Below are 10,967 nucleotides of genomic sequence, written 5' to 3' on the forward strand. Positions count from 1 at the left end.
TATAGAGCCTGGGAATGTATCAGCCATAACGTAAGGAAACAAGGATCGTTATTGGTGACAGTACCAAGTCTTGAAGAGTCTCTCTCAGGTCTTCAGGTATGTAAGCCTTCCTCGCATTTTTATTGTCAAAACTTTTCTTCTACTTTTTTCTGATAGCTGTTACAATATTCTAGATATGTTCTGTCTGAATAGAGTGACAGATGATAAAAAGAACAGCAAGAATTCATGGCTTAAGGACTGGCTCGTGGTTAATTAGCCTCAAGAGCTCTCAAGTTGCCATTCTTACCTCCGTACGAACTCCTTTGCTTCTCCACCCAGTTTTTTAGCTGTGGGATTACAGTTCTGGAGAACAAATGCTATTAAATGTTAAGAGGCCTTAAACAACCACACCATAACTTTTCCCGTGGAACAAAAGGAACAGAGTTATCCAAGGTTGTAGAATCCAATAAGCTGGAGGCCGCGCAGTTTAGCCTCTAAGTCAGCTTGAAATCTTACACAAACCTCGCTTGCTCAGACTCTTCATATAGAATAAGGCTGATATTTAATAATATGATTCCACCCAATTTATTGATCCTTATACAAAGGTTAATTAGTGTTTGTAAAGCTCTTTGAGATCCAGATAAAAAATAGTGTTGTATTTCTTAATACAGTATTATTTTCTTTAGTCATGCTTTCCTTATATGTAAGCACTGCCAAATTTAGGTATCTGGGTTTTTTTCCTTTAAAAAATCTAAACAATCATCAATAACACCTTTAACAATTTTTTCGTCAATCATCTAAATTACAGAAGTAATTCATGTTTGCCATAACAAGGGAAGTAATCCATAGATACATAAAGAGAAGATGTTAGTCTCCCAGTTTCCCCCACTTCATTCTTCCCCATGAGATCCCTGCGTCCTGAGTGTGTGATCTTACCATACTCATAAAAACATGCCTTTAATTTTATTATGTTTTCATCCTCAACCGGGGATATGTTTTTACTGAGTTTTAGAGAGAGGAAGGGAGAGAGAGAGAAACATTGGAGTAAGAGAGAAACATCGATCGGCTGCCTCCCACACACACCCTGACCAGGGATTGACCCCGCAACCTAGGTATGTGCCTTGACCAGGAATCCAACCTGTAACTTTTGGTGTATGGGACAGTGCTCCAGCAACTGAGCCATACCGGCCAGGTCAAAACAAACCTTTTAAAATATGTGGTCTCAAATTTATAATTTCTAAATATATTGAAATAATTCAGTTATTTTACCAAAATAACTTTCACACTAAATACATAAATTTGTGTTGACCACCATTGGAAATTAATATTTATAAGAGTCCTTATTATAAATTCTTGAATAATTTTATTGCTCTCATATTTAATGAAACTTCTTTAAACAGATATATATCCATTGTTGGCTCCAGAATTTCTTTGTCATGGAGACTCAAGTTTTCAATGTGAAGGGAAGGGCCTGATGAAGGTTATGGAGGGAGATTAGCCCTGCTTATACAACCCCTTAGTACCAGCACTGTGTATATATGAGCAGTTTTCTGTGTGTTGCCATTGTTGTTTTAAAATTTTGTTTAAACCTAATGATGATTAAATTATGTACATTAAAACAATTCTTTACTTTATTCTTTAAAATTTCAAAATCTCAGAGTAAACTAATTAAATTCCTGAATCCATAGACCATTTAGTACAACAAAAAATTGTTCATGTGAATAATAAAAAGAAAAGAAAAAGAAAAGAATTGTTCATGTAGCACCATGTAGAACTTAGTCCTACTCATTGTAATAAAAATCTGTTGTGTTGTCTGGCTGGTGTGGCTCAGGGGTTGAGCGTCAACCTATGAACCAGGAGGTCATGGTTTGATTCCTGGTCAGGGCACATGCCTGGGTTGCAGGCTCAATCCCAGTGGGGGGCGTGCAGGTGGCAGCCGGTCAGTGATTCTCATCATTGATGTTTCTATCTCTCTCTTCCTCTTTGAAATCAATAAAAATATATTTTTAAAAAAATTTTTGTGTTTAGTAACTTACTTAGTCATGATTTCTTCCAGAAAATAGGATTATTCTATAATTTTCCTGTTTGTTTATAATCTTTTTCTTTTCCAGGTTAGTATACAGTTATCTTCCTGGGTTGAAGAGGTACCACTGAACTATGATGTATACCCAGAAAAGGATATTAACAGGGAAGCTCTTGAACAAATACATTTATATAAGATTCTCTAGCACTAAAATAGTCCTATTGCAATATAATGTTTTTTGAGTATTACAAAACAATGAAAAAGAAACATAACCCCAACACCCAAACACCTATTTTTTGTGTGTATTTCTTTCTAGTCTTTGTACATATGTTTACATATTTATAAATAGTTGCATTTGTATATTTGTAACTTTGATTTGTGTGATAATTAAAATTCCTGAAAATTTTGTTTTCCTCTAGTTTCTTTTATTCTGTTACAAATATAAATATGTCTTTCTTTAGTCATTAACTCTGTATACCAAGTCCAGATATAACAACAAAAAAAAAAAGATTAGAAGTAGCTTCTATTAAGAGAAGGGTGGAGAGGAAGGTTAAGTTACATTGCATTCCAATTATTGGATCTCTGTTCTGTCAGATTCCTTTTTTTTCCCTTTGTGTCAGATTCCTTATATACAGTTTTATCTGAAGAGTCTAGCACAAGGACTGAAATAAAAAATAATTACAGTTGCTAGGGAAAAGCAAAACTAGAAAGATAGTCTCCAAAATATAGTAAATAGAGATTATTAGTATATCTAGGTGGAACAATTACTGGTGATTTTTTTTTTCCTTTTCTGTATTTTTTTCTATAATGACTATATTTCTTTTGAAGTCAGGAAAAGCAAAACTTTTTAACGAATACAATGGAACATCAAAACTTGAACACTTAAGCTCCACTGGTGTTGCTCAGTGATTGAGTGTCAACCATGAACCAGGAGGTCACGGCTCAATTCCTGGTCAGGGCAAATGCCCAGGTTTCGGGCTCGATCTGCAGTAGGGGGTGTGCAGGAGGCAGCTGATTGATGATTCTCTCCTATCACTGATGTTTCCATCTCTCTGTCACTTTCTCTTTCTCTGAAATCAATAAAAACATTAACAACAACAAAAACTTGAACACTTAACTAGTTCTAGAGCATTACATAAAATACACATAGTATTCATCCATGAAAAAATGAGTTTATTAGCAATATGGCACATAATCACAAGCATGTAACAGTTACTGAACTTCACTTTATACTGTACTTATTCTTAAAAAGTATGTCCTAAACTCTCAATCCTAATCGCCCTAGTGTATATTTAAATGTTTCTCAGAAGCATGAACCTCTAAAGCAAAGTATGCTGCTATGGCTCTTGGTGAATGCCAGAACTCCCATTCTAGATAGAATGCCCTGGACAGGCCAGAAGAGTAGAGAACACTAGCAATACTCAGGGCCCTGAGGGGAGAAATCTATTTGTAAACCTAGTTTCAAATCATTCAGCCCCTCATCTGTAAAACAAAAATAAGAATTCAGCGGTCAGTGGAATATAGTCAAAAATACAGATTATAGGTGGTTACCATAGATATGTGATTAAAATTACAGAAATAACGGGCAATTGTTTAAATACTGTCACTGCTGTGATTTTAGACATGTCAAAATGGGCCATGGATCTTTAGTTGATGAGTGGAAAAAAGGTCTAAAATATTTGAAAGTATTTTGTGTGACATGTATATACTAACATATTTTTAAATAAATGCCTGAGGCAAATACTAGAACGATAGTATATTTAGGAGATATCCTTATACCAATATTAATGTTCTGCAAGTTAAAGTTATTTAACTTTATTTTTTGATGTCTATATATTTGTGTAGAGACACTTACTGTAGTTATAAAAGCTAGATTCTGCCAGGCCAGTGTGGCTCAGTGACTGAGTGTCAACCTATGAACCAGGTCACAGTTCAATTCCTGGACAGGACACGTGCCCAGGTTTCGGGCTCGGTCCCCAGTAGGGGGCGTGCAGGAGAATCGATGATTCTCCCTCACCATTGATGTTTCTAACTCCCTCTCTCTGAAATATATATATGTTTTTTAAAGATAGGTTCTTATTTTAGGAGATTTTTTGGTGTTGGGAGTTTTTCACTTCTAGCTATTTGTCGCTCCTTAGCCTCAGTGACCCTCTCTACCCCCTGCTGTCCATGCCATGTGTCTCAGAAGCCTCAGGGGGTAGAAGGGTAGTACATAAGATATATTCATATTTCAGCAGCCAACTGAAAAATACACAAAACAAAAAGAAAAACCTTTTTTCATTTAGCATTACTTGTGCTCAAAGAACTAAAAACATTAAGGTTACAGTAAATGTCCTTTACCTCAAAATATATGACAAATTTGATAGAAAACAAAAAATAAAGTTGCTTATTAGGGCATTAGAACTTTTTTCTGCCAATGTTCCTTTAAAATTATTGAACTTCACCAAGTTTTGTCACCGCTTTCTTTCATCTAACCTCTAAACCCCTCTACTAATGCAGATGCCCTTAATGTCTTATTTAGGGATACCACAACTTAGACATTGCAGAATTTCATGAAAACTTTATAATCAGTAGACATTGTAAAGTATTTTGTATTGATGAATTTTCAGCCATGCAACTATTAATTGCACTAACTAATCACACAAACATGTATTAAGCTCACTGTATATTTAGCACTCTGACACCGCAGACACAAAAATGAACACTTGGTTCTATCCTGAAGGATCTTAACTGTAAGGAGGACAAGCACACATTAATTAGTTTGTTTATTTACTAGAGGCCTGGGTGCATGACATTCCTGCACGGGGGTGGGGAGGGGAGCAAGGTGGGGGGGTGGTCCCTCAGCCCCAGCGTGCGTGCGTGCCCCCTCTCGTGCGCCCTCTCGCAGTCTGGGATGCCTTCCCCCACTGAGGGGTCCTTAGTGCTGCCATGGAGGCAGGAGCGCTGTGCTTGCCAGCCAAAAGCTGGGCTTGATGCTCCTTAGCACTCCTGCCACCGCACCAGCTGTGAGCCCGGCTTCTGGCTGAGTGGCGCTCCCCCTGTGGGAGGACACTGACCACCAGGGGGCAGCTCCTGCATTGAGCGTCTGTCCCCTGGTGGTCAGTGTGTGTCATAGCGACCTGTCATTCTGCCATTCAGTCGATTTGCATATTAGGGTTTAATTATGTAAGATTTATTTACTTATTCATTATTTTTGTTACAAATGGGAAATGTCATTTTATTCAGTACATAGCAACAGGTTTCTGGACCTGAACTTGAAGACAAGTCCTTTCCACCTTAAACTGGGGAACAGGTAAGGAGGGTTTAAAATATGTGGCCCAAGCAGGGACACATTAGTTTAGATATAAGATAAGGAAAGATGGTCTTGGTAGAGGGAATAGCCTGTGCAGAGGTATATAGCATAATGAGTACCATATATATATATATATAATATATGTATATATATATATATATATATATATATACACACACACACACACACACACAGTGTGTATTTCTAATTATAGTTCACATTCAATATTTTTTTTATTGGTTTCAGGTATACAGCATAGTGGTTAGACAATCCTGTACTTTACAAAATATTCCCCTCCATATTTCCAGTACCCACCTGGCAACATAATTATTATAATAATATTGACTATATTTTCTATGCTGTACCATAATGGATACTTTTGTGTGACTAGAGGCCAGGATAGGATTACATGAGGTTAATGAAGTAGTTGGATGCCAGGTCAGGATGGGCGTGGTATGCCAACCAAACAAGATCACATTTTATTCTGAGAGTCAGAGTGAGCCATTAAAAGATTGTAAGCACATTGATATGGGCACAATAAACTTGCATCCTTTTAAAACACCAGTATGGTATTCTGGGTCAGGGTTAGGGGTTAGAGTTTCATTTATCTTTTTTAAAAATATATATCTTCATTGATTTCAGAGAGGAAGGGAGAGGGAGAGAGAGATAGAAACATCAATGATGAGGGAGAATCATTGATTGGCTGCACTCAAGCCCGCAACCCAGGCATGTGCCCTTGACCAGAATCGAACCTGGGACCTTCAGTCCGCAGGCCGACACTCCATCCACTGAGCCAAACCAGCAAGGGCTATCTTATATCTGCTTTATTTTTAGCATAATGAGCTGTGGAATCTATGGTTGTGTTTTAAAAGGATAATAAGACAGCTGGAAAAAGTGAAATAAAAAAGAAGAGAGAATGTGATTGTTGTAAGAGAAGTTTGAAAGGGAGAAACCAATGAGAAATTCAGGTACAATTTAGGGGGTGGGGCAGTTTTAAAAAGACATTTGAGGAAAAAGAAAAAAGACTAAAATAAAGATGACATGATAAATAAATAGAAGAAAAAAGTTTTAAAAACATGGAGAAAAGGAATAAAAGAAGGGGAGAAGAAAAAACATTTAAAAGGGATGGGAGAGTATGAAAAAAGTAAAAGCAGAGAGAGAGTTGAAAAGCAGGAGCAAGTAAGGAATCAAGTAGGATTTGTAAGTCAGTTTAAAAATACAGTAGAACAGCGTGGCTGGTGTAGCTCAGTGGTTGAGCATTGACCTGTGAACCAGGAGGTCACAATTCGATTCCTGATCAGGGCACATGCCTGAGGCTTGATCCCCAGTGTGGGCGGGCAGGAGGCAGCCAGTCAATGATTCTCCCTTATCATTGATGTTTCTATCTCCCCCTCTCCTTTCCTATCTGAAATCAATAAAAATATACTTTTTAAGAAATACAATAAAACATACATAATGGATAGACAGAAATGGACTTTACAAAGGAGAAGCCAGTAAAAATGTTAGAAAAAAAGAGGAACCAAGTTTTGTTAAATGGAGCCAGGAAGAAAACGAAATAAAATTTTGTTGTGTTGTTGAGGTAAAATGAAGATAGGTATGTTGATAACTTGATTTTCAGATAGATATAGGTAGGACTGTAAAAAGAGGACAGTAAAAAAGATAATACAAAAAATTTTTAAAAGGAAAAAGTAAAGAGAAAAGGAAAGAAAAGAGTTTAAAAAACGAGTCAGTAAGATGGGAGTAGAAGAAGGAAGAGAAAAGGAGAGGAAGAAGGCTGGGAGGGAGTTAAAGAGGGCAGTTAGAAGGGGAAAGGTGAAAAGGCAAAAAGTAATCCAGGACAAAGCAAAGGAGGGTAAAAGGGTGGAGGGAAGGAGGGAGAAATGGTGGGAAAGAGGAAGAGGGAGGAGGGAAAGAGGGAGGAGGAGGAGGCCAGAAAGCAAAGAAGAGAGAAAAAAGAGAGAGAAAAGTCATCAAGAGGCATTCAGAAAAGGAGGGAGAGGAAGAGGAAAGGAGAGGCAGGGAGAAAGGAACCAAGGAAGGAAGAAGGGAGAGGGCAAGAAAGAAAGATAGAAACAGAGCAAAATGTTTGAAAAAGAGACGGTAACAAATCAAGTAAAATTGTGGATATAATGCTGGGACAGAGAGATGTTTAAAAAGCAAAATACAGTAAAATAAGGGTGATAGATGGTTGCTTGCTAGCTAGATGATAAATAGAAAATAGAGATATGTAGAGGTGATGGATGGATGGATGATAGAAAGAAAAGGGAGGGAAGAAAGAAGGAAAGAGGAAGGAAGGAGGGTAGAAGGAAGGTTGGGTAAATGAGAGATGAAGGAGGAAAGGAAAGAAAGGAGAGAAAAATAAGGATGGATGTTAGTTAGGCAAAGAAAAGAAGACAGTGAAAGAAAGGAAATAATAGGGAATAAATGAAGGAAGGTAGATAAAAAAAGAGTGAATGAGAAAAAAGAAACACTAAAAGGAAGTATCAGTAAAAAGGTTAAAAAAAAAGTCAAAGGAAAAAAGAGCAAAGATTAAAATCAGGAGCCAGGAAAAAAAAGGAGTGGGGGTAAAAGAAGCTGGGAAGGAGGGTGAGAGAAAGGGAGGAAAGGAAGGCAGGCAGTCAAGAAATTTTAAAAAGGCCCTGGCCAGCTTGGCTCAGTGGATAGAGCGTCAGCCTGCGGATTGGAGGGTCCCAGGTTCGATTCCGGCCAAGGGCACATGCCTGGGTTGTGGGCTCAGTCCCCAGTAGGGGGCGTGCAGGAGGTGGCCAATCAAGATTCTCTCTACCCCATTGATTATTCTATCTCTCTCTCCTTCTCCCGTCCTCTCTGAAATCAATAAAGAAATAAAAAAAAAAGAAAGAAATTTTAAAAAGGGGGAGTCAATAGGAAAAAGTAAAGGTGAATTTGAGAGAATTTTGGAAAAGATGGAACCAGTAAGAAACTCAAATATAATTGTGGAGGTGAAATATTTAAACACCGTGGGATTGGGCCTGCTGTGGGTGACCCGGAGAGGCGGGACAGGCACTGTGGGATAGGGCCTGCCATCTGCCACCCGGGAGCGGGCCTAAGCCAGCAAGTGGTTATCTCCTGAGGGGTCCCACACTGTGAGAGGGCACAGGTTGGGCTGAGGGACACCCCCCACCCCTCAGTGCACAAATTTTTGTGCACCGGGCCTCTAGTATATATATATAATCCTATCTAATAAAAGACAAAAAGGGTAACTAACCATACCTCCGCTATGCTTCCCATTGGCTATCAGCGAGATATGCAAATTAACTGCCAACAAAGATGGCGGCCGACAGCCATGCAGCTGAAGCGAGCAGGAGGCTTACTTGCTCCAGTGATGGAGGAAGCCAAGGTTCCACACCTGCCGCGGCCCGGCTCTGAGCTCTGAAAGCAACAGCTCCAAAAGCAACAAAGTTTCAATTATAGAAGCTAAACAAACCCCAGATACCTGCTTTTAGCAGGCCATGGCCTCAGAGCTGGAGCGAGCAGGATGGCAACAAAGTTTCAATTATAGAAGGTAAATAAGTCCCAGAATGAAAAAAAAAGAATAAAAGGAGAGGCTGGGAGCTTCAGTCTCCGGCCAGCCTGAAAACGGCCCTCAGCCCCTCACCCAGACTGGCCAGGCACCCAAACGGGACCCCCACCCTGATCCAGGACACCCTTCAGGGAAAACCAGCCAGCCCCCACCCATGCACAAGGCCTCTATTCTATACAGTAAAAGGGTAATATGCAAACTGACCCTAACAGCAGAAGGACTGGGAATGACTGGTCACTATGACACACACTGACCACCAGGAGACAGACGCACAATGCAGGAGCTTCCCTGTGGTGGTCAGGGCGCTCTCACATGGGAGGAGCACTGTTCAGCCACAAGCCAAGCTGATGGCTGCCAGTACAGTGGTGGTGGTGGGAACCTCTCCTGCCTCCTCAGCAGCGCTAAGGATGTCCGACTGCAGCTTAGGTCTTCTCCCCGCTGACAAGTGGACATTCCCCAAGGGCTGACGGGCTGCCAGAGGGATGTCTGATTGCCATCTTAGGCCCAATCCCCTGGGGAGCGGGCCTCAGCCAGCAGGTGGCCATCCCCTGAGGGGTCCCAGACTGCGAGAGGGCACAGGCCGGGCTGAGGGACCCCCAATTCCCATCCGAGTGCAAAAATTTTTGTGCACCGGGCCTCTAGTCCTATCTATTAAAAGAGAAACATGGTAACTAGCCTTACATCTGCTACCCTTCCCATTGGCTAATCAGGGCGATATGCAAATTAACTTCCAGCCAAGATGGCGGCCGGCAGCCAGGCAGCTTGAAGCGCACATGAGGCTTGCTTGCTTCAGTGACGGAGGACTCCAACGTTCCCCACCTGCCTTGCTGGCCTCTGAGCTTGCAGTTTGAAACATTGTTACAAATATAGAAGCTAAACAAAACCCTAGAAACCTGCTTTCAGCCAGCCAGGATCTCAGAGCTGGAGTTGAAACAGTGTTTCGATTATAGAACCCAAACAAACCAGATACCTGCTTTAAGTAGTGGAGGCCTAAGAGCTGGAGCCAAGCCTCAGAGCTAAAGCTGGCCCAGAATTAAAAAAAAAAAAAAAAAGAAAGAAAAAAAGGAGCAGTTGGGAGCTTCAGTCACCCACCAGCCTGAAAACAGCCCTCAGCCCCTCACCCAGACTGGCCAGGCACCCCAGTGGGGACCCCCACCCTGATCCAGGACAAACCAGCCGACCCCCCCCCCCCCCCCCCGTGCACCAGGCCTCTATCCTATACAGTAAAAGGGTAATATGCCTCACAGCACAGGGATCAGCGGAGCCGTGAGGCCTCCCAGCACTGGGATCAGCATGACAGGGGGCAGCGCCCAAACCCCCTGATCGCCCTGTGGCTCTGTGTGTGACAGGGGGTGGGCCACAACCTCCCTATCCGCCCTGCTCTGGTCGTGACAGGGGAAGGCACCCCAACCCCCTGATCAGCCCTGCTCTGTGCCTGATAGGGGGGAGCTGCCCAACCCCCTGATTGCCCTGCGGCACTGTGTGTGACAGGGCGCGGCGCCCCAACTCCCCCCCTCCCCCCCACGGGCCCTGCTCTGTGTGTGACGGGGTAGAGCCATAACCTCCCCATCGGCCCTGCCCTGAGTGTCACAGGGTGCGGCGCCCCAACCCCCTGATCCGCCCTGCTCTGTGTGTGACGGGGGAGCTCCCCAAACCCCTGATTGACCCTGCTCTGTGCATGACAGGGTACGGAGCCCCAACCCCCCTGATGGGCCCTGCTCTATGAGTGACAGGGGGCAGCGCCCCAACCCCCTCATTGGCCCTGCTCTGTGCGTGATGGGGCGGGGGGGGGGGGGCGCCACAATCTCCTCATCGACCCTGCCTTGAGTGTGACAGGGGGCAGTGCCCCAACCCCCCAATCGGCCCTACCCTGAGCATGACTGGGGGTGGTATCGCAACCTCCTGATCCACCCTGCTCTGTGCATGACAGGGGGCGGCGCCCCAATTCCCCAATCAGCCCTGCTCTGAGTCCGACCAGGGGCTGCACCTAGGGATTTGGCCTGCCCTCTGCCACCCAGGAGCAGGCCTAAGCCAGCAGGTCGTTATCTCCCGAGGGGTCCCAGACTGCGAGAGGGCGCAGGCTGGGCTGAGGGACCTCCCTCCCCCCATGTGCAAAAATTTTTGTGCACCCG

The 10,967-nt window shown here is 42.6% G+C and overlaps 1 protein-coding gene across 2 annotated transcripts in view; it reads left to right on the plus strand.

The window, feature by feature from the left end:
* LOC118678021 overlaps window positions 1-2,395 on the plus strand; it is a 36,166-nt gene extending 33,771 nt beyond the window's left edge. The window contains exons 7-8 of one of the 2 annotated variants that reach the window (XM_036353142.1): window positions 6-96; window positions 2,091-2,395. In XM_036353142.1, the coding sequence (XP_036209035.1) occupies window positions 6-96; window positions 2,091-2,207 (208 nt within the window). In that variant the 3' untranslated portion in view covers window positions 2,208-2,395. The remainder of the gene's footprint in view (window positions 1-5; window positions 97-2,090) is intronic. The other variant, XM_036353141.1, reaches the window with a different exon arrangement.
* Window positions 2,396-10,967: the final 8,572 nt, after the last annotated feature.

Source organism: Myotis myotis, unplaced genomic scaffold (assembly GCF_014108235.1).
Source record: "Myotis myotis isolate mMyoMyo1 unplaced genomic scaffold, mMyoMyo1.p scaffold_m19_p_1, whole genome shotgun sequence".
In the NCBI taxonomy this organism is placed as follows: Eukaryota; Metazoa; Chordata; class Mammalia; order Chiroptera; family Vespertilionidae; genus Myotis; species Myotis myotis.